The sequence below is a fragment of the Myxocyprinus asiaticus genome, chromosome 43, assembly GCF_019703515.2.
Source record: "Myxocyprinus asiaticus isolate MX2 ecotype Aquarium Trade chromosome 43, UBuf_Myxa_2, whole genome shotgun sequence".
Taxonomy (NCBI): domain Eukaryota; kingdom Metazoa; phylum Chordata; class Actinopteri; order Cypriniformes; family Catostomidae; genus Myxocyprinus; species Myxocyprinus asiaticus.
This window is the reverse complement of record NC_059386.1, coordinates 34080333-34103640: the sequence shown is the minus strand read 5'-3', so window position 1 is coordinate 34103640 and position 23308 is coordinate 34080333. Positions and strand designations below refer to the sequence as shown.

Genomic DNA, 23308 nt, shown 5'->3' with positions numbered 1-23308 from the left:
CCTGTTGTTTAATTTTTTTTTCTTTGTTCTGCAGCTTCATCAGGTTTTGGTTCAGCTGCAGTCTGGAGAGAAGGAGCAGGATTTCTCTCTCGCTCCCATCCAGGTGTCCATCAGTGTTCAGCTCTGGAGACTGCCGGGCTGCCACGAGTTCCTGGCCGCTCTTGGTAAGAGCTGCTTCAACACATGAACACCTGCTTTAGATGCTGACTCCGTGCTGATTGTTTCTCTCTCTCTCTCAGGGTTTGACCTGTGTGAGGTCGGTCAGGAGGAAGTGGTTTTAAAGACAGGCAAGCAGGCGAACCGTCGCATCATGCACTTTGCCCTGCAGTCACTGCTGGCTCTGTTTGGTGAGCATCACTGTCACATGACACATTTTTGACATTCTGCTTCATAAGTATTCAAAACTTATTTAGAATGTAAATGTAGAGCAATTACATGATATATTGATGACCATATCAGTATTGATTGTATGTTTCAATATTGGAGGCAGATAATATCAGGCTTTATTTTACCCAAAAATGTACTAAACAGTTATCTATTTTTTTCTACTGTACATTACAATAATATAATGCCTGATTTAGTGCAAATTCTGTCAAAATATTGGCATCATATTGGTTATCAGTAGTAGAATAAACATAATTATCGGTTGCAAAATTGTAGGTCATACCATACAAATAATTATCGGCTATCAGTATTGGTGAACATTTCTATATTGGTTTGTCCTTAAAAAAAAAAAAAGTCAAAATATAAGCATCAAATCTGTTATCATTCATCAAATTAAAATAATTATTGCTATTAGTATAGGACATAATTTCTACATCGGTGCATGTATAAAATATAGATATCCAGATTACTTGAATACTGTTTAAAAAAAAAAAAAAAGGAAAAATCGGTCATAACATACAAATAATTATAGTCTATCAGTATTAGCCAAAATGTCTATATTGACACATTAAAAAAAAAAAAAAAAAAAAAACATATTCAGAAATATTGGTATCATATCAGTTTTTGCTTATAAATATTAACCGATATGATGCTATCAGCATTGCCCAAAATTTCTATATTGTTATGACCTTAAAGTATAGATATTGAGATGTGGTAAATAATCTAATAATAAGAAAAATCTGTGAAAATATCATCATCATTAGTAGCATAAAAATAATTATCGGTTGCAATATTGGTCAAAATATTTATATCAGTGCATTCTTTAAATATCCGGATATGGAAAATGATATGAAAACTACTTTAAAAAAAAAACACAAAATATCTGCAGTTTTAGGTCATATCATACAAATCATTATTGGCAAGTCAAAATATAAGTGTAACAAAGGTTAAGGTTGGGAAAGGAGGAGGTAGGAACCGGCTGAACAGTCGAAATAATATTTAATAAGAACTTAAAAAGACACACACAACACAAACACACACATGGCAGCTGCATGTGGCTCTCTCTCTTGAACTGCCGCGTTCCGCCGCATTTATCCCTCTCCTCGGATGATTAGTCCAATTGGAGGCCGGGCGTGCATAGTCACGGCCCGGCCCTGCCCTTCTCCTCGTCACACTAAGCATCAAATCTGTTTTCATTCATAAAATTAAAATAATCATTGCAAATCTGATAAAAAATCAGCAACATATCAGTTATCATTCATATATTCATATCATTTAAAATGTAGATATTAAGATGAGTCAAAAAATAGACAGCAAAATATATGCATCTTATTGGTTATTGGTCATAAGAATAGCCGATATGATGCTATCAGCATTGCCCAAAATTTCTACATTGTTAAGTCAAAATATTGATATTCTGATGTGGCATATAACATATTCAAAATGTATAACATTGTAATAATTCTACTCTAATGCTCCCCTTTAGACTCTACGGAGCTTCCGAAGCGTCTGAGTTTGGACAGTTCATCCTCTCTGGAGTCTTTGGCGTCAGCACAGTCTGTGTCCCACCCATTGCCCATGGGTTACCCAAACCCTCCCTTCTCCCCACCCTGCTTGGACAGCCTGGCCTCAGACGCCATCTCCGTGTACAGTCTGAGTTCTATTGCCTCATCCATGAGCTTCCTGACCCGGCCTGAGGGTGCCTCTGATTTTATCAGCCAGCGCTCACGGCAACAGGAACTAGAGCGCCACCGGGGCGGAGCGGGGCTGTTTGCATCGCATCGGCACATGTCAGTTCCTCGCAGTCGTTCATCCCCACATGGAGCCGTTGGAGGTCATGAAGACGAAGAGTATGAAGGTTACAGTATAATCAGCAGCGAGCCACTTGGTGGCCATTGCGACACGCTTCCACGGCCCGCAAACCACAGGCACCATCGGGGCGCCGCACGTGGCGGGGCGGGCAGCGGTTATGCGGTGTCCGTGTCTTCGAGAGGTAGCGTTAGCACTCCAACGTCACCAGTGAAAACGACCCTGGTGCCAAGTCCAAACTCGCCATTCCAGAAGGTCGGAAAGGTGAGCAGCTCTGACACAGGTGAGTCCGATCAGTCCAGTACCGAGACAGACAGCACTGTGAAATCCCAAGAGGAACGAACACCGGGAGCACCGCTAGACCCGCAGGAACTCGCACAGAAGATTCTGGAAGAAACGCATAGCCACATGCGCGCCGTCGAAACGCTGCAGAGAAGCACCGGGCATGCCCCACCAAGTGATGCGTTGAGCGGTGGAGATCCGCCAACCCCGACAGGAGGGTCTGCGTTCCGTTCCTCGGAGACGAGTGCGTTCAGTCGCCCCAACAGCAGAGCTAGTATCAAAGCTCAGTCGTCACCTCTCCAGACACGCCCTAAGCCACCATCCCGTACGTCCTCCCTACAGAAGGTCAGCTCGGGCTACAACAGCCCCGCTACATCCGAGACATCTCTAAAAGAAGGCAGCCAACCATCGCCAACTTCTGACAGTCACGCCCAGTTTAAACTCAAATACCCAAGCTCGCCCTATAGTGGCCACATCTCCCGGTCACCCAGCAACATCTCGCCCAGCTCAGGCCACCAGTCGCCTGCTGGCAGTGCACCCTCCCCAGCCCTGTCGTACTCCTCGACCGGCTCGACACGCTCCAGCCCAGCGGATGCTCCAGATATCGACCGACTCAAACTGGCTGCAATTGACGAAAAAGTCCAAGCGATCCACAATCTCAAGACTTTCTGGGCCAACGCGACCCAACAGCAACACTCTGGACCGATGAGGGTGCTTCGCGGTGGCAAACTAAGCACCACCAAGCGAGATGTTCTAGGCCTTCTTAATCTCTCACCTCGCCATGCCATGACAGGACAGGATATGTCCCAAGATGTGGGGCTCGAAGAGCTAGAGCACAGTGGCAGAAATCCGCCCAACGGCCATCGCAAGATCGACCCGAAGCAAGTTGCACCTTCTCCAACGGCTTCCACTGGAAGTAGCCCGGGTTCTCACCCCATTCGACTGCCCTCTGGTAATGGGTACAAGTTCCTGTCGCCCGGAAGGTTTTTTCCGTCATCGAAATGTTGAGACGTTTTCTTTTGCGTCCTTTTAAAGACTCTTATTGTGTATTTATAACTCTGAAAACAGTGGAAAGGACAGTCTCGGTTAGGAAATAAATATTTCCGTAAGTCTCAAACTGCCTACTGTTGTATTCTGTGTAGAGAGCATATAATCCGTATGCTTCCACAGACACTGTAACGGACCATTTATATATGCAGACTGATCTGAGACGTGCACAGGGCATGTCATACAAAAAAAGAGATTATACCAAAACGGTATTCCAACAAAAAGACGCTCGCTGTTTGTGTTAGTGAAGATGATGCGGCTTTGACTGGTTTTATTTCATTTGATTTTTTGGTTTCATTTTTATTAATATAATTATTGTTATTGTTATTATTATTATGGATTGTTATTACAGTTATTTGTTTTGTAAATTAAATCAACGTTTTGCAATCAGTATTATACATTTTTATATTGTTAAAGAAGCAAATCATGCACAAAAGAAGAAAAAACATTTTCATATTTTTATTGAGATTGTGACCTGCACCTGACCTGACTTCTATGTGAATTGAGTGTCAGTATTAAAGCATGGGTTCTCTTGCTCTCCAGTGATTCAGTGTCTTTCTAACAAAGATTTTGCATATGTGGACTCTCATCCAGACATATTTCATTCTTTTTTCAGTAAAATGGACTCAATAAAAAAGGTTAATTTACTCTCTTGCACTCGTCTTATTTTCATTTTGTATGACTGTATTACAAAATTATGATTTTTTTTTTTTTTTTTTTTACCTGCATTACAATCATTTCTTCAAAAATAAAACTTGAATACACTGAATCTCATGAAGAAATTCCAGAAGTCAAAGAAATTAGAAATGATATGTTCATATAGAAAATCAAGCCTATGCCAGGACCATTAAAGATGCGGTCAGTAACTTTTGTCTTTGTGTTATCTTGGACTTACACTGACACCTAGCGGCTTGGATGCAGCATCATTTAAAATCAATAGTTTTCAGTGTCAGATGCCACTGCAGAAATTTAATATTCACAGACAGCCATGATTATTTAAATAACAGGATGGTTACTGAAGGTGCGTCCCAAACCGCACACTTCTGCACTATTCTACGCCATTTTGTAGTGTAAGTAGGGTGAGTAGTATGTTTACACTGAAAATGCAGCAAAAAGAAGTGTACGGTGTCAGAGGGTGAGAAGGACTTGGCCCAAGAGCAGAGGTAACAGTTCAATAGGATTCAAAAACAAAGGCAAGTTTCTCCCCTGACACGCGGGCAGAGACCGAGGAATCCTCCTCCAAAGGGACTGGGCGACGACACGCGAAGGCGCGCTAGAAAGCAGAGGTGGGTAGAGTAGCCAAAAACTTTACTCAAATAAAAGTACAGTTACTTTAAAAAAAATTATTCAAGTAGAAGTAAAAGTTACAATGTTAAAAATTACTCAAGTAAGAGTAAGAAAGTATCCAATAAAGAGAATACTCAAGTAGTAACTAGTTACTTTCACATGTAACGTAATGGATGTTTTCTCTCCTATATTCCAGTACATGAGACACATTTAACATGCATTACAGAATGATTAATAATACTATTAATATTATTGTTAATAATGGAAACTGTCATCATTCACCACCATGTTGTTCCAAACCCATATGACTTCTTTCTTCCATGAATCAAATTAAAGGGATAGTTAACCAAAAAATTCAAATGCCCTCATTTTCTCACCCTCATGCCATCCAAGATGTGTATGACTTACTTTCTTCTGCAGAACACAAATGAAGATTTTTATAAGAATATCTCAGCTCTGTTGGTCCATACAATGCAAGTGAATGGTTTGAACTTTGAAGCTCCAAAAAGCACATAGAGGCAGCATAAAAGTTATTCATACGACTCCAGTGATTTTCAGAAGCAACATGATAGGTGTGGGTGAGAAACAGATAAATATATATATAACTTTCTAATATATAAAGTCCTTTTTTTTACTATTAATTCTCCTCCCCGCCCAATAGGTGGTGATATGCACAAATAATTGAATCACCAAAAACAGTAAATATTTGTATTAGTAAAAAAGGATTTAAATATCGATCTGTTTCTCACCCACACTTACCAGATCCCTTCTGAAGACATTGATTGAAACAGTGTCATTTGAATTCCTTTAATGCTGCCTTTATGTGCTTTCTGAGCTTCAGTGTTTTTGTAACCATTCACTTGCATTATAGTATAAACTAACAGAGCTGAGATATTCTTCTAAAAATCTGTATTCAGCAGAAGAAGAAAAAACATCTGGGATGGCATGAGGGTGAGTAAATGATGCAAGAATTTTCAATTTTGGAAAAATTATTCCTTTAAGGAGATGTTAGACAGAATGCTAAACTTAATCATCATTTACATTCACTGCATGTTTTTTTTCCCCCTCCATATTTTGAAAGGGAATGGTGACTGAGACTGTCAGTCCCTAACATTCTGTCTAACATCTTTTGGGTTCCACAGAATACAGAAAGTTTCACAGGGTTGGAAGAACATGAGGGCGAGGAAATGATGACAGAATATTAAAGGCTGAACTATCACTTTCAGGATGCTTCTCAGATTTGGACGACATTATCTCTGTGTTTGGAAGCTTGTTTTCCGCATCTGTCAAATGCTGTTCACGCGCCAACCTTGCACATGCAGAACTGCTCACAATCGCGATAGGCAGGGCAAAACATTTGCACTTAACGCAGAAGTTTACAAGGATTTATGCAGTAGGCACTGATATGTTGCAGCTCTGATATAAAAATGCAAACTTAGAAACTGAGGCCATAAGTTACAGATTCACGCTGAAAATGAATGAGTATCACCATGACACAGACAAGCCAATTTTAATCTTGAAATATATCCATGTCTTGGTGTAAAATGAAGGCATTTTGTGGAGTGAAGAAATGTTTGTTTTGCACGCTTGCTTCTGTAGTGTTGAACGCGACTCGAGTGACAGCGTGCAGCTGTGAAGTTCCGCTGTCGTTAGAGTCCCATTCAAAAATCTCAATAAATTATGCATTTATTAACACTTATTAAATTAAAACCAGTAATGTAACGACAGGAATGCTACCCATTGTAATGAATTAAAAGTACTTTTTTTTTATTATCAAAAATTTACTTGAGTGACAAGTACCCACCATAAAACATACTCATAAAAGTAAATTTTTTCAAAAAAAGTTACTCAAGTAAATGTAACAGAGTAAATATAGCGTGTTACTACCCACCTCTGCTAGAAGGTAACCACACCTCTAGAGACACACAAGCAATCTCCAACTAAACAAGAGAAGGCAGGTGCCACTTGCAGCTGAAGGTTGTAATGATCAGCATTCCCATGGAAACGCTGATTCAGCATGCCAGCGGCACCTGAAACAAATAAGGGCAAAACATAAACATGCTTTGACAAAAACAGACAGGGAACAATGATGCCACAGCCCTTGTCAGACAAAAACTCAATCTGACAGGTTGACAGGACAGGACATGACATCACTGGAGAGCGCACGGTGGTAACACATGCACGGCGGTCCCAAATAACCGGACCCGTGCACTCACACAAAGGGGGTACACAAAATACCGAGGCAGGCCAATACTGTCACGGCGCCATAAGGCAGAACCCCAACCTGACAAGGTGACCAGACCGTGACAGTACCCCCCCAAAGGGACACCTCCTGGCATCCCAACGTGAACATCAAACAAAAGAAAAAGACAGACAACACGAACACTTAAAGAACAGGAAACATCAAAGAAAGGGAGGGAGTTTGAGGAAAGGGGAGGGGCCTGGCGGCCTGGGAGGAGGCCTCAGGGTAAAGGCAGGGTCTAGCAGCCTGGGAGGAGGCCTCAGGGCAGGGGTAACACAGGACTGGGTGGTTGCCGCTGGGCAAAGGGCAGGGGTAGCGGCTCAGGGGGCAGAGCCATGGGCAGCTCAGGCATGGACGCTGCTATTGGGGAAACGGCCTTCGTGGCCATGAGCACTGGCAGCTGCAACTGTGGAACATCTTCCGTGGCTGTGAGCACTGGACAGGAGAACAGCCTTCGTGGCCATGAGAACAGGCAGAAACTGGGAAACAGCCTCCGTGGCTGTGAGCACAGGCAGGGACGGGGGACCAACTTCCTTGGTCGTGGGCACTGGCAGTGGCAGGGGAACATCCTCCATGGCTGTGAGCACGGGCAGGGACAGGGGAACGACCTCCGTGGTCGTGGGCACTGGCGTGGGAACAGCCTTCGTGGCTGTGAACATAGGTAGAGACAGGGGAACGACCTTCGTGGTCACTGGCAGCAGCAGGGGAACAGCCCTCGTGGCCGTTAACACAGGTAAAGACAGGGGAACGACATTCGTGGTCACAGGCAGTGGCAGGAGAACAGTCTCAGTGGCTGTGAGCGCTGGCAACGACAGGGGAACGTCCTCTGTGGCCCGGGAGTGCTGGCAGCGACTACGCCCCCCCCCCCCCCCCCGCCACACACACACACACACACACACACACACAGGGTCATCTTTTTGGACAACCACAATATGGACACCCAAATATTTTGTTTGTAAGTATATAGTGTTGTTTAAGCGAGTATTATTCGGATGGTCATGTGATTCTAACATGGCAGCCTCCATGTGTGGACCCTCTCCATGTAGATAAAAACAGCTTTCATAAGGTTACTGATATGATTGGAGTCTTCATTTTAATCATGATTTCCTTAATATAATGCAAAAGTACAATTCATGTCTTTAGGAGTAAAACTTTTTCAGTGAGGAAAAAATTACTGAGTGCACCTTTAATAAAAAAAGTTTTTTTTTTTTTTGCTTTGTGACATTATTGTCATTATAATTAAGCACATGTATCACCCAGTTCTTATTACTGTAATAAATGAATGAAAATGCTATTATTATTTTATTAAAATGAGCTTAAGTCTAATACTTCAGTTTGTGCATGTCATGGTTTTGATGGCTAAAGATGTTAGAAAAAATAAGAATAATTAGATGTCTCCAAACATTTGATTGGGACTGTATGTCAAAAGTACTATGTTTTAGCGTCTGATAACATCACTATTGTACTTTTGTAAAGGTCAAATCAATTGCATGAATACAAGTCAAGTCATTTTTATTTGGATAGCGCTTTTCACAAAACCCATCGTTTCAAACAGCTTTACAGAAAATCATGCATCAACAGAAAATGTAACTAATATCTACAGTATAAAGTCTTATAGTCATCATTGTGTAGTTTAATTACATAATACAATCACTCACAAAACTGAATGCAATCAAACAAAATCTGGCTGCGCATAAACTGTAATCCATGCAAATCGGCCTTTATCACATTTTGAAGTGAGATTGTAGCTATTCACACGTTGATGACGAGCGGAATCACGCGGCTTGTGACGTCAGCTGGGCCGCTCGCAGCCGTTACCGGTGGAAAGAAGATGGTGCTCATCAAGGAATAGTAAGTGGAAGTTTCATTTTTACGCTCTTTATGGTCGTAACATTTCGCTTACTGCCTATTTACCCCACCTAAATATGTGCTCTCACATTCGCGAGTAGTTTTAAAGAAGGGAAAATTATATTCTTGCGGCCAGGAAGAGGCCCAGCTTTAGCCCTGTTAGCATTAGCGTGCTATGCTACTATTATCCTCAGTCACCATCCACTTTCAATGGGGAACGCGTTAGCACGTGTGCTACTAGCTGATCGTTATTAGCCGTCAAGATTAAAGACACTAAACCTGACTGTTTCCTCGGACTGCATGTCACAAATATTAATTGATTTTCTCGGTTTTAGGGTCGAAAGGGGACCTAAAATGACAGTAAACCAACCTGAAAGGTTAGCAGTCTACTTGAGTTGGACTGTGAGAATCAATAAATAATTAAAACCATTGGAAGTATTTGATACTTGGGCGATTGAATGCCCATTGAATTCGCTTTAGGATTGGTTGCAACAGAAGTTATGATTCCGACAGAAATCATGTGCACTTTCTTTTAGAATTTGAGAATATTTGAGTATATTTGGAGTTTACAGCTCTTTTATTCACTCATTAAATTCAGTCTCTTTAGCTCCATATGGTTTTTAAACATGCCACTGACAGTTCAATATTGTTTTAAAGCATCTATAAGTGTTTAATCACGGTTAAACACCGATAAATTGCTTTCTGGTTTGGCATAATGAGTTAGTTTGCCTAGTTAACCGCTTAAGCTAATTATATTTACATGTGTGACTTGGTTATTTTTAGACATTTTCTGATTTAGACATTCTCTGAATCATCAGTGTTGGGTGTAATGCATTACAAAGTATTTAAATTACTTTTTCATTGAAAAAAGTAAAGTAAGGGATTACTTCAGTCATTTAATTACAGTTACTTCTGATGTAATTACGTGAAATACTGTATAGTCTATAGAACAATTCTATATAAAACAATAGTGAATTTAAAATTGAAATTTATGTTTTCTAATTTAACGCTGCCCCTTTAAATTCTTTGGCCAGTTCATGAATAATTAATTTGTTTTTATATGATTTATGTGAAAGAATTAAAAGAACAGTTTCATGTCTATCCTTGTATTTTTCATCTGGTCGAGGTTGATAAGGGTTTTAGAAAGTAATAAGTAATGCAGTTACTTTTCAGACGGAGTAATTAGTACAGTAATCTGATTACACTGTAGAAGATGTAGTTAGTAATGACTTTTTTTAGGGAAACATACCCAACACTGAACTCCAATAAATTGCTTTCTGGTTTGGCATAATGAGTTGGTGCGCCTAGTTAACCGCTTAAGCTAATTACATTTACTTTTGTGACTTGGTTATTTTTAGACATTTTCTGATTTAGACATTCTCTGAATCATGCAACATAGACTTAAGCCTTCATTTGAATGGTGACTGTAGTGTATAAGACCTGTGATCACCCATTTCCAAGCTGTTCTTGTTACCTTTCAGGTTTTATCTTTCTATTCTCTTGGGATCTAGTTATCATCACACTTTAATTAGGCCTTCATCTGAGGCACACGACAGGTATGAAAACAGTTGCTGTGTAGCCAGAGATTATTTGTCAAATCGTTCCGCCTGTTTATAAAATCCAGCTTTTATTTGTTGGCTATTTCCAATGAAGATTCAAAGGGTCACACCCTTTAGGTTTGCATAAGGATGCAAATTCGAGCAATGCAACAGGTGTGCGTGTGCTGCCTTTGTTCTAGGTTTCATCGCAGAATTAAAGGAATAGTTCACCCAAAAATGGCAGTTCTCTCATCATTTACTCACCCTTATGTCGTCTCAAACCCGTATGGAGATATGATATCTGTTTGTCCATACAGTGCAAGTCAGTGGGGTCCAACACTTTCAATTTCCAAAAAGCACATAAAGGCCATATAAAAGTAATATATAAGACTCCATTTGTTTAATCCATGTCTTCAGGAGTGAACATTTATCAACTAACATCATACAAAGTCCAGCAAACATAAAAAGAGCTAAATCAATATTTGGTGTGACCACCTTTGCCTTTAAAACAGCACCAATTCTCCTACTTACACCTGGATACAGTTTTCTTGGTTGTTGGCAGATAGGATGATCAAGCTTCTTGGAGAATTCACCACAGTTCTTCTGTCTATTTAGGCTGTCTCAATTGCTTCGGTCTCTTTATGTAATCTCAGACTGACATGATGTTCAGTGGGGGGCTTTGTGGGGGCCATGACATCTGTTGCAGGGCTCCCTGTTCTTCTATTCTAATCTTTTCTATTTGCAAAAGTAATGATTGGGAGTCTAACATTTATATTTCCTATTGACACACTAAAGCTGAAGATATAAATAACCATTTTAAGATAAATGCTTTTGTGAAACATCTTATGTGCCTAAGACATTTGCACACTACTGTATGTATGTGTGTGTATATATAATATATACACACACACACACACACACACACACACAGAGAGCTCTGGAAGAAATTAAGAGACCACTGCAAAATGACCAGTTTCTCTGGATTTCCTCTTTATAGATATGTGTTTGAGTAAAATGAACATTTTTGTTTTATTCTATAAAGTACTGACAACATTTCTCCCAAATTCCAAATAAAATATTGTGATTTTCATTATCGATAATTATCGATTTTATCGATTAGTTGTTGCAGCCCTAATATATATATATGATATTACTTAATAACATTAATTAAAAAATATATAATATTCAAAGTAATAGCAATTATACTACTAATAACTATAATACATGGTTTTATCATTATTATTTATAATTATTATTATTACATGTAAGCAATATCACAAAAACAAGTGTACTGAATATCAGCACACTGTGATTCATCCGTAGCAGCCTTTCCATTGTTTTCATTTATACTGTGAAGCTCTGTCGTGCAGCATTTTATTTGAACAAAAAAAATTGATTTTTTTTTGTTGAAAAATTGTATTATATTTTATTTGATTAAAGCAATATTTATTTGATTTAACACTGTTTTGATTATAACATTTAATTAAAACATAAAACAGGGAATCCAGAATGCAGAATTTGCAACTGCATGCAGTTGTTTTAATCAAGTCCTTTTCTGTATGATTTCATTAGTAATCTGAGGCTATTTATTTGTTGCCGAATGTACCAATGTACCAGGGCTGGTATCATACACGAGCCAAAATTTTGGTATTGGAGCAACCCTAGTGCCTAGAGACTTCTAATGTCAAGATTTATAGTGAAAAAGGAGTCATACTTTGGTCTTTTTTCACCCAAAACCAACTGGATCGCTTCAGAAGACATGGATTAAACCACTGGAGTCATATGGATTACTTTGGATTATGCTGCCTTTGTGTTTTTTGGAGCTTGAAAGTGTTGGACCCCATTGACTTACATTGTATGGAAAAACAGACAAAAAAGAAAGTCTTATGGGTTTGAGACGACATAAGAGTAAATTATGAGAGAATTATAATTTTTAGGTTAACTATTCCTTTAAATACAGACTTCCATCAGTGATCGTTGCTGGTGACATTATACCATGTTTAAATGATCGGCTTCACTATATAGTTAGACTCATCCTGTTGTAAGACGTAGTTTCTGAGCCACTTGAGGTTTTCGGGGGAGTTTCAAGTTTGAGGAAATGTTGAGTAATACAGAAACCGATTTTGCTTTCAGATTGTGTAAACTGTTGACATGGATATTGTCACTGAGATAATCATGTTTCTGAAGTGCTTTTTATGACTGTCAGTTGACTATTCCTTTGCCTGCAGGAATTTGACTTTGATAAGTTATATATCCACTTGTAACAGAGGGACAAATATCTGTTACTGAGCAAAGAGGAAAAAGATTGATCTGCCTTGTACACCTGGATTAATTATCATAAAGATAACACTTGACTTGAGATTAGTTAACATGTTAGTTATTTAGTATGTCATGATGTGTCCATGAAACTACCAAAGACCTTCTAACAATCAGTTAACTTGAAAAGTTGTTTAGAAGATCAGTAATAGATAGAGTAGTAGCCTAATAGAGGTTTTCTAACTTGTTGATGCCAAGGACCCCCAAATATGACAATCACCTTGCGAAGGATCCTAAAATATAGAAAGGTCGCTATATATTTTTGTGTATCAAGACCAGAGAAAATTATGAAAAATGTTATGTTTGGTATTATAAAGACAATTTAAATAATTAGCTTTTGTATTGTTACTGTACCAAAGCCAAAAGAAACTATTAAAATATTATCTGTAGGGATGCACAGATTTATATGCCAATTATTGACCAAATTAAAAACATAGGTTGTAACCATCTATATAAACTGGCAATATCAACCATCATTTTTTCAGAACGGTGTTTTTATGCATAAGCAAGAAAGTGTAGATATAAAAACTGATGGTTTGTTTATAATTAATTACGTAAATGTGTTAAGTTTATAATGAATTTTGTGTGTAATATAAATACCTACCAAAATAAATGAGATCCGAAAAAGGCTGCGCATATTCAATATAATAATTCATAATATGAATTTGTAACGTTCTGTCGTAATATGCTAAATGTGAGTTGTTTAAAACTGCAAAAACAAAAGTGCAAAAATGTTTTAGAAGTGCAAAATAACCTTTTCTCCCCCATATAAATCGTCATTTTATTTCTATTCTTTTATTTTTTACTTTTATCTCTTATTTATCTTTTAGTGTGGCGTTCTTAAAATTTTGTCCTGTCATGTGTTCAACAGATTTAATCCATGTTTAATAGAATTTATTTATTGTTAAAACAATAAAATAGCTCTTTGTACATTTTTAATGCATTATTCCTATACAAAACAGTAATCTGATAACAAAAAAAAGGGGGGGATAGTTTTCATTAAATTATTTGATTTTTGTTTGAGCTACATGAATGTTCCCTTATGCATATTTTGAGTGATCATTACAATGGTCAAAAAAAAGGCCTGAGTCTTGAGTCTGTTTTATAATTGTTTCTATCTTTCTTTCTTTTTACAGCCGTGTGGTCTTGCCATGCTCAGTGGAAGAGGTGAGTACTGCTTTTTCCCCCACACCTGTCCTGACAAGTCAAAAATTGACTGTAAACGCACAGCGTCACCTTGTTGACCTTGAAACTAGCCAAGACCCACATTTCCTGATGTTTAATATAATGCTGACAGGTTATTAGTTCCATAGCAGCATCAGTAGAGTCTTTTATTTTGTTTTTTTAACTTTTATGGCACACCGTAGATTTGATCAGAAAATCAAGGACAAGATGAAGCATGTAATCCATGTAGAACACGGTCGCCCTCGGGGAACATTTGAGTTTCATGTTCCTTTGAGAGGTGCAACCTTGATGCTTGCTTGATTGGCGTCTTATGATATTTTTTACTTAAGATGCAGTCAATTCATAGTGCACAAAATAAACTGCAGTCAGACTGCGTTTGTAAATCTCTTTTGAACTGACAGCAGACTTTTTTTTAATTTATTTTTTTAAGTTTTGCATGTTGCTGTTGTGTTTATATGTGATGTAGGTCACAGTTTTTTCACTGATCTTTTCTAGAGAAACACTTTTTACATCAGGGTTACTCATTCTTACCCCCAAAAAGTCACCGCTCTAACAAACCTGTCTGTAATGTTCAAGTAGACCTAAATACTTTGAGTTCTTAGTTCAAGTGTGTTTAATTAGTTTTAGTTGAGACGAAACTCTGCAGATAAATAGCTCTCTTGGAGCAGGTATGACTTGTAAAGCTCTACATATTTTAATAAATGTGTCCATTAGACCATTATTATCTTCTCCAAAGCATAGATTAACTATTCATATTCATATAAGCATCACTTCCCTTCTTTTGTAAAGTGGGTTTTTCTGTAATAACGCTTAAGGCACCAATCAGTCACATGATGCAAAGCTTTGTCTTCATATCTGAAACTGCTGGAGGGGACATATTTTAATTACACAAGAGCTATTGAATGCACAAGACAATGTAATGATTATATTACCTTAAGAATTCTATAGGGTCACATATACACTGGCCAAAAGTTTGGAATAATGTACAAATTTTACTCTTATGGAAAGAAATTGATACTTTTATTTCTCAAAGTGGCATTCAACTGATCACAATGTATAGTCAGGACATTAATAACATGAAAAATTACTATTACGATTTGAAAAACATTTTCAGAACTTCTTAAACTGCTTCAAAGAGTTCTCATCAAAAAATCCTCCACGTGCAGCAATGACAGCTTTGCAGATCCTTGTTATTCTAGCTGTCAGTTTGTCCAGATACTCAGGTGACATTTCACCCCACACTTCCTGTAGCACTTGCCATAGATGTGGCTGTCTTGTTGGGCACTTCTCACACACCTTACAGTCTAGCTGATCCCACAAAAGCTCAATGGGGTTAAGATCCATAACACTCTTTTCCAATTATCTGTTGTCCAATGTCTGTGTTTCTTTGCCCACTCTAACCTTTTCTTTTTGTTTTTCTGTTTCAAAAGTGTCTTTTTCTTTGCAATTCTTCCCATAAGGCCTGCACCCCTGAGTCTTCTCTTTACTGTTGTACATGAAACTGGTGTTGAGCGGGTAGAATTCAATGAAGCTGTCAGCTGAGGACATGTGAGGCGTCTATTTCTCAAACTAGAGACTCTGATGTACTTATCCTCTTGTTTAGTTGTACATCTGGTCTTCCACATCTCTTTCTGTCCTTGTTAGAGCCAGTTGTTCTTTGTCTTTGAAGACTGTAGTGTACACCTTTGTATGAAATCTTCAGTTTTTTGGCAGTTTCAAGCATTGTATAGCCTTCATTCCTCAAAACAATGATTGACTGATGAGTTTCTAGAGAAAGCTGTTTCTTTTTTGCCATTTTTGACCTAATATTGACCTTAAGACATGCCAGTCTATTGCATACTGTGGCAACTCAAAAACAAACACAAAGACAATGTTAAGCTTCATTTAATGAACCAAATAGCTTTCAACTGTGTTTGATATAATGACAAGTGATTTTCTAGAACCAAATGATCAATTTAGCATGATTACTCAAGGATAAGGTGTTGGAGTGATGGCTGCTGTCTTGATTTGATCAAAAATTACTTTTTTCAAATAGTGATGGTGCTGTTTTTTACATCAGTAATGTCCTGACTATATTTTGTGATCAGCTGAATGCCACTTTGGTGAATTAAACTGCCAATATCCTTCTGAAACAGCAAAATCTGAACATTATTCCAAACTTTTGGCTGCCAGTGTATATACATGTTAAACCACTTGTTAGGGAACAGTTGGGTTTTTGGCCTAATGCCTTGGAGAAAAACAACCACTTAATAAACTGAAGTAGCATAGCATATTTATTATTTAAAATATACATGGCCGAAAGCCTGAAAGAAAAAACCTAAAGAAAACATGACTGTATTTGCTTTAATAAATGTCCCTGGTCTTATCGTGCACAATGCAATGCATGTTACTTTAAACATAAAAGGGTTGCATTTATGGCTGGGTAAAAAAGGGGAGGATCCATCTACTGAACATCAAGCCATAAGCATAATTAGAGCCAGGCAGACGACCACAAAAACTATAGGGAAGAAACACTCTTTCTCTTACTCACATTCTTTCTATACCTCACATTCTTCAATACCCAGTCTTAGTTGCATGATCTTTCGCTAATATGCTTTAAAAGTAATTTCAGGTGGAGAAAATTATTTTCTATTGACATAAAAGACCACGCAAACAGGGAAAAATATTAACCAATAATATCTTAGCCTTTTTTTTTTTTTTTTTTAACGATCCATTCAAGTCCTGTCTTTCCTGATTTCCCATATGACTATTCTGTTTTGCTCACAAATGCATCACATTATGGAACTCAAATGATGTCTTGAAGGATGAATATATTTTTTCTAATAAATAAGATCTTTTGTTCCAGCTGATTAGCCTATCTTCTGAAAAATTCCTTAAAATAGAGCTCTATTTTAATGCTCTCTCTGTTGTAGTATCAAGTCGGGCAACTCTTCTCTGTGGCTGAGGCCAGTAAAAACGAGACGGGTGGTGGAGAGGGTATTGAAGTGCTGAAGAACGAACCGTATGAGAAAGAAGGCGAGAAAGGACAATACACACACAAAATCTACCACTTAAAGAGGTGAGAAGACAAAAACAACTGCTTTTGTTTATTCTGCACACAATGTCATTTGATCTGTTAGCTGAGTAAGCCAAACATTGCTTTTATTAAAGCAATTTTTCATGATGAGGCCTTTCTGTAATCTCAAAAATGCTATTTAATTCTTGAGTTGACGCTACCAATAATCTTGGCATTGTCATATGCCACATCTTCAGTGTATGGCAACACCCCATTAGATGACGAACCGTTCAGCTTAATGCAAAGCTGTAAACAATTATTCAAGCTTTGCTTTAGTTTTCTTCTGTACTGTGTTTGTTCAGTAAAGTGCCAGGCTTTGTGAAGATGATCGCACCTGAGGGGGCTTTAGTTTTCCATGAAAAAGCTTGGAATGCTTATCCGTACTGCCGCACAAGTGAGTGGAAAACTGTTTTGCATGTGATGCCACACAATCCGTCACATTTTTATTACATATGCATTAGACAATATGTAATACGTTACATATTGGCTCAGATATGGTCATGCATACACTTAACTGAGATTGCTTTTGTTTCATGAAGTTCTCACTTTGTGTGTCGTTTTGTAAAGTGTTAGGCCTGAAACATTCTCTATGCAAGTACACAGACGCGAATGATTGGTCAATGCATTGCAAGTGCATGTGGTCCTGTTGTACATACTTAACGTGCACTCTTGCGTTACCTGTGGTAAAAAAACTTTAGTACTCAAGGGGGCGATAGAGTTGCCTTCAAACATTATTATTCAGGTAGCTAGCTACAAACTTGATAGTTAAACTAAAGGTTAGCATGTACTTAGTTTTTCCATGCATCCAGTTGAGAACTGTGTTCTACGCATGCGCACTACGACTGTGTTGTGCTACTTTTTAGCATAGTCGACGCAAGGTGCAAGCGCCAGCAAAGATGTGGACTGTCCGCATGTATAGGAAATCATGGCTGCATGCAGACAGTCTGTGCACACTGTGCTGATGACGAAATTTGCATTGTGTGCACTGTGCCCAAGATTTACCGGCACACAGAAAACCGGAGTATACTTTGGCCTTGATTCTTGGCGCCCCTTGTGGCAACGCTGAGAATAAAAAAGGTTGTTTTCATTGCGTTATGAATTGTGTTCTTGACACGTGTCTAGCTTGTGCAGCTAAAATTGTTTGTGTTCACGTACTTGCGTAGAATGTTTTGGGTCCTAGAATTTTGATTTGTTTGTATCAGTCTGTTTGACGTTGGAAATATGAACGTTTTCTGTGTCACCTGATTATTTTTCTTCTCTTATTTTTGCATGCTGCTCCATTCCCTTCAGTTGTGACTGTAAGTACATCCTAAAGTAGTTGTCCTGTGTAGTCATTATAACCAGTGTACACTAAACAATCTGTGCATGATCGTTTACCAAGAAGTGCCTGCAATTTGTGTTTAATGGAAAAGTTTCTGTTGTCTTTGTTTTTGTGGAGTCTGATGTTTGTTGCCTAGTGTGTATTAAGATACAGTGGTGCCAAAAAGTATTTGGACACTAAGTTATTTAAAAATGTCTGAATGTCATTGCATTAGATAACAAAATATCAAAGCTGGTGTCATCTGCGCTCAAACGCTGCTGGAGCTTTTCTCAGAACTATCTTCTCTTTTCTGAGCCATTTTTGCTCCGTGACTTTTAATCAACGGGTACGGCAGTGATTCATAGCGTTCAACCGATACATTCGCCGATATTTTGTATTTTTAAATTATCAGCTGATACATTTTCCCGTTTGGCTGATTAGTTTCTTAAGCCGCAACAGTGCTGAGAATCGCCTGCTTGTACGTGAAGGAGCCGTCTGAGACATGTTAATGACCAAAGACAGTTTGTGTTGTTAAGTGCCATGGTGTTACCACTGTAATAAACTGGTGTTTTTCTTCTCTGAGGTCCACATAGAATCTTAGAAAAGTTTTTTTCATAATTTAGTAATTTATGATCATTTTCCACATTGTTATGACTGGCTAACATTGTGCATCCCATTGAGTACAGCCATATGTGAAACTAAGTAAGAAGAGAGTGAACGAGCTCCAGTCCACAACAACAAAAACTACACCAGGAGAGCTAAACCAGGAGAAATTTAAAGTTAAAGTTTTGTGTGAAAGTTTAAGTAAATATAAAGCTAAATAAAAGTTAATAAATGTTTTAGCCAGTTTATGTATATGTCATTTACTTTTGTATTAAATTGTGTTGTACTGGCTATTAAAAAACCCATATCGGTCAACATCAAGTGATTTTTAGTGGATGTATGAAGTCAGTTCCACTGAATTTCACACAGGTGTCGTAGCGGAGCAACCACAGGTGGAGTTCTGCACATTATAACATGTTACACCAATGTCTGACAACCAGAAAGTGTTCAAATACCATCTTCATTTTGAACATTAAATCTAATCTGTTTTATTGTTTTTGCTTGAAGTGTTTGTGCTATATATCTTAAAAAAAAACAAAAAAAAACACTTGGTTTAAAATGTGAATATCTAATGCAATGACATCCACACGTTAAGCGTGGCTTAAATGTCCAAATACCATTTTAAGGCCACCGTAAGTATATCTGTTATGTTACACCAAAACATATCAGTTTACCCAGAGTACACTGGGTTTACTTCCTGTCTTCTAGGAATGTGTTCCCTTCAAGCCTTAAAACCAGTTGAAAAACATGTAGTTTGGACTGCTCTGACGTTAAACTTCAAAACACTCTTTAGAAACATGCTCTGCTATTATGTGAAATTTATGCATTGCATGCGCTACAGATACTGTACAAAAACACCACAAAAAAGTGGTGTCACCTTGTAGTTTTTTTTTAATGTTTTTAAAAAACATTTTGAAAATAAACTTCACTGCGTTTCTCTTTCTCAGAATGAATACATGAAAGATGACTTCATGATTAAAATCGAAACTTGGCATAAACCTGACATGGGGTCTTTAGAGAATGTGAGTAAAGAGATTCTTTTGTAATTTGCGTAACATGCTTTGTTGATATTTCAAATGCATCTAACCACATGCTGTAAGGGGTGTAATGGAACTTTTTGCAAATTACTCTGCAACTGATTTATTTACTTTGGGTTGGTTGTGCCCATGATCAGGTACATGAATTGGACCCCACCACATGGAAGACGGTAGAGGTTGTGCATATCGATATAGCGGATCGCTCTCAAGTTGAACCAGGAGTGAGTACACTTTTACATCAGTCCAATCAAATGCTCAGATTGTTTTACATTCACACATGTTTTTCACACTTGTGTAAACATTGCATACTTTGAACATCATTCTCACAGTACACCATAAAATCACTGCTGGTTATATTATGGTCAGCTGTCACTCAAAAATAGGCTGTTTATGTCCAGTCTGTGACAGCTGTTGTTTGCAAAACTCCAGCCTCTGCTGCAAATGCAGTAACGTCTTCACACGAGAGTCCTTTTGATGTCTGAATCTGGTTTGTTTAGAGTTTTCTGAACTCCAGTGTGTACCAAGGAACTACTGGGGTACAGTTCATTTGGACTTGGGTTGTAAGGTTTGCATTGGGTATGAAAGTTCTGACCTGATTTGCATATATGAACTTCTTTATGATTATGTATAGTTTGACTGTTACAGAATAATTGTTTCCAAGATGAATGGATAAAGTTTACACTGGTCAACGGAGAAAATTGGAATGCTTGTCAGAAATAATGTCCAACGAAAACAAAACGCAGTTAAAACACATAGCGACTAAAGGCTGATTTATACTTGCTGCACGAACAGGCTTCACTTAGTTCGCCTACAAATGATGACGAAATGCAGTGACGTTGTTGTTCAGCCGAAGTGTTCGTTTGGTGATATCTCCTGTTCGCGTTCATCTCTGAAATTCTTGACCTAGGAGAACTCGGCTGGTCAAAGAGTATTGTTGATTGGTTAAAACTAATTGTGGATGTGGTTTCAACGTGATTATTTTTATTACAATCGCGCTTGCCAGCTGAGGAGTTGTTACCTAGGTTACTGTCATTAATGGATAACTTTGAATCCCGTCTCTCGAGACAGCTTACCTGATGTGTTGTCCGCCAGAGAGTTAACAACCTTCCGTGACGTTACCCTGAACGAACTAATTTCAAAACGACCTTGCGTGTAGTATAAATGCCGGCTTTGTTCGCTTAGGGCACTTTGGTTCATCCAGGAGAAAAAAGTTCAGCTTCTTCCATAGTATAAATCAGGCTTAAGTTGTTACCTAGCTACAGAAGTTAACAGTTGCCGCTAGCCTAGTACTCAGGGTTGTAATTGCATTGATGATGACAATGTGAAAAGAGACCAGCAGATGAGGCGGATCGAGTCAAACTCTGTCAACATGTAAAACTTGCCTTTTAATTAATTTTTTGGAAACGCTGGACTGTTAAGGACTAGATTATTCTCTTTTATACTTATAAAGCTAGTAGTGTTGTCAAAAGTACCAGTACTTTGGTACCAAGTCAATAGTAAAATAAAAAAGATGTAACGGGTATCACAGTATAATGGGCCTTGCATGTTCTCTGAGTATGTGTAATATACTACAGTCAGAGTAGAGCTGCACACAAACTTTGAAGTGAGCGGTGCATCCAGGCTATTATTTTATTTTTATTATTGTTATTAAACTGCAGCCTTTAATAATCAGTTTAATAATCACACAAGGTCATATAGCAATTTTATTTAGATTAATTGTGCATCCCTAGTCGCAGCCCACCAGTTGGGAACCACTGTTTTAGAGCTTTTACTAGTAAAAACAGCTGTTTGCTGCAGTCTTTGATGCTGCATGGAAACTTGGTCTACATGATCAAACAAACTAGCTGATGGTACCATACACTAGAAGACACACACACTGCACGCAACATTAGCTGCTTTGAATAAATCCAAATGCTCTTCCAGTGTTTCCATGTGAGCTCCAGCTACATTAATACAACTGTGGCCTTTTGACTGGAGTCCAGTGCTGTGGCGTGTTGACCAGAATGAGTGCATTAGTCAGTAGTGTTTATCTGCTCCTCTGCTCAGTGTAGAGGGTTGATAAGTGGCCTGCAGCACTTTTATGCTTTGTACCTTTAATTAGGTAAGTGGATAAGTGTTGCTTCAGGTTAATCCATGTTCCATATGTTCACGCTGGTTCAGCTCTGAGGTTTGATAGATTAAGTGTTTGTGTTGGTCGAAGGAGGTGAGAAAGATTTGACCCTGGAGGTGGGGGGGGAAATCTTTCCTGATGTCCCACCTTATATTATTTCCTACATATGACTATAATTGTTAAAGTGTCATGAAACCCCCATAGTTCAGTACCAGTCGTTCACACCTCAGACTTTAAAATGACAATGTTACATCGGTAAACCGTGTAGGTCTAAATCCCGGTAACTTTCATATGATGTAAAGAACAGCAAAAAGAGAGTTAACATGACTGAGTTTTCAGTTTTTATTATTGTCTTCTGCTTCATGATCAGACGTACGGAGAAGACACAATGGAATTACGTGCGTCTAAACAAACAACTACTTCATGTTTGGAGTGCGAGTAGCAGAACTGCGGCCAACAATATTGCTCGTTTCAGTTATGGGCTGCGGTCCATTCTGACTTGTGATTTCCATCTTAAAATGATGTTTAGTGTAAAAGTCCTCTCATTTCTCTTCCGCGAGTGCTGTTGAACTTGCATTGGTTCTGAACCGCTGTCATGTCCACTGGTGATTTTGAATGCGCTGTAATGTGATCTCATGCATGAGGAAGTGCAGTGAATGGATAGTGTTCCTGCTCATGAATAATGTGTAGAAATACTCAAAATTTAACGATGTAGACGTGTATTCTCTAACTCAGGGGTGTCAAACTAATTTTGGGTCACGGGCCTGATTAGACCAAGCGACATTGCTTGGGGGCCGAAGTTAATATTTATAAATTATATATACTGCGTGTGTCTGTATGTATGTATGTGTGTAATATATATTCTGTATATATACACCGATTAGCCCCAACATTAAACCACCTGCCTAATATTGTGGAGCACGTCGTATGTAGATGACTTGTATATGCATATGTGTATGGATATGTACATATACACTGATCAGCCACAACATTAAAACCACCTGACTAATATTGTGTAGGTCCCCATCGTGCCGCCAAAACTGTGCCAACCCGCATCTCAGAATAGCATTCTGAGATGCTATTCTTCTCACCACAAATGTAGAGAGCGGTTATCTGAGTTACCGTAGACTTTGTCTGTTCCAACCAGTCTGGCCATTCTCTGTTGACCCCTCTCATCAACAAGGTGTTTCCATCCACAGCACTGTTGCTCACTGGATGTTTTTTGTTTTTGCCACCATTTGTAGTAAATTCTAGAGACTGTTGTG

At 38.4% G+C, this 23308-nt stretch overlaps 2 protein-coding genes across 4 annotated transcripts in view; both read left to right on the top strand.

The window, feature by feature from the left end:
* The window catches only part of LOC127433692 (tetratricopeptide repeat protein 28-like), a 383729-nt gene extending 379560 nt beyond the window's left edge, over nucleotides 1-4169 (top strand). For both annotated transcript variants that reach the window (XM_051685795.1, XM_051685796.1), the window contains 3 exons: nucleotides 35-164; nucleotides 240-347; nucleotides 1871-4169. In XM_051685795.1, coding sequence (XP_051541755.1) covers nucleotides 35-164; nucleotides 240-347; nucleotides 1871-3483 — 1851 coding nt within the window. In that variant the 3' untranslated portion in view covers nucleotides 3484-4169. The remainder of the gene's footprint in view (nucleotides 1-34; nucleotides 165-239; nucleotides 348-1870) is intronic.
* Nucleotides 4170-8835: 4666 nt separating this feature from the next.
* Nucleotides 8836-23308, top strand: part of LOC127433717 (phosphatidylinositol transfer protein beta isoform-like) — a 28938-nt gene continuing 14465 nt past the window's right edge. For both annotated transcript variants that reach the window (XM_051685863.1, XM_051685864.1), the window contains exons 1-7: nucleotides 8836-8902; nucleotides 13890-13920; nucleotides 16851-16996; nucleotides 17296-17387; nucleotides 18284-18291; nucleotides 19844-19918; nucleotides 20071-20154. In XM_051685863.1, the coding sequence (XP_051541823.1) occupies nucleotides 8883-8902; nucleotides 13890-13920; nucleotides 16851-16996; nucleotides 17296-17387; nucleotides 18284-18291; nucleotides 19844-19918; nucleotides 20071-20154 (456 nt within the window). In that variant the 5' untranslated portion in view covers nucleotides 8836-8882. The remainder of the gene's footprint in view (nucleotides 8903-13889; nucleotides 13921-16850; nucleotides 16997-17295; nucleotides 17388-18283; nucleotides 18292-19843; nucleotides 19919-20070; nucleotides 20155-23308) is intronic.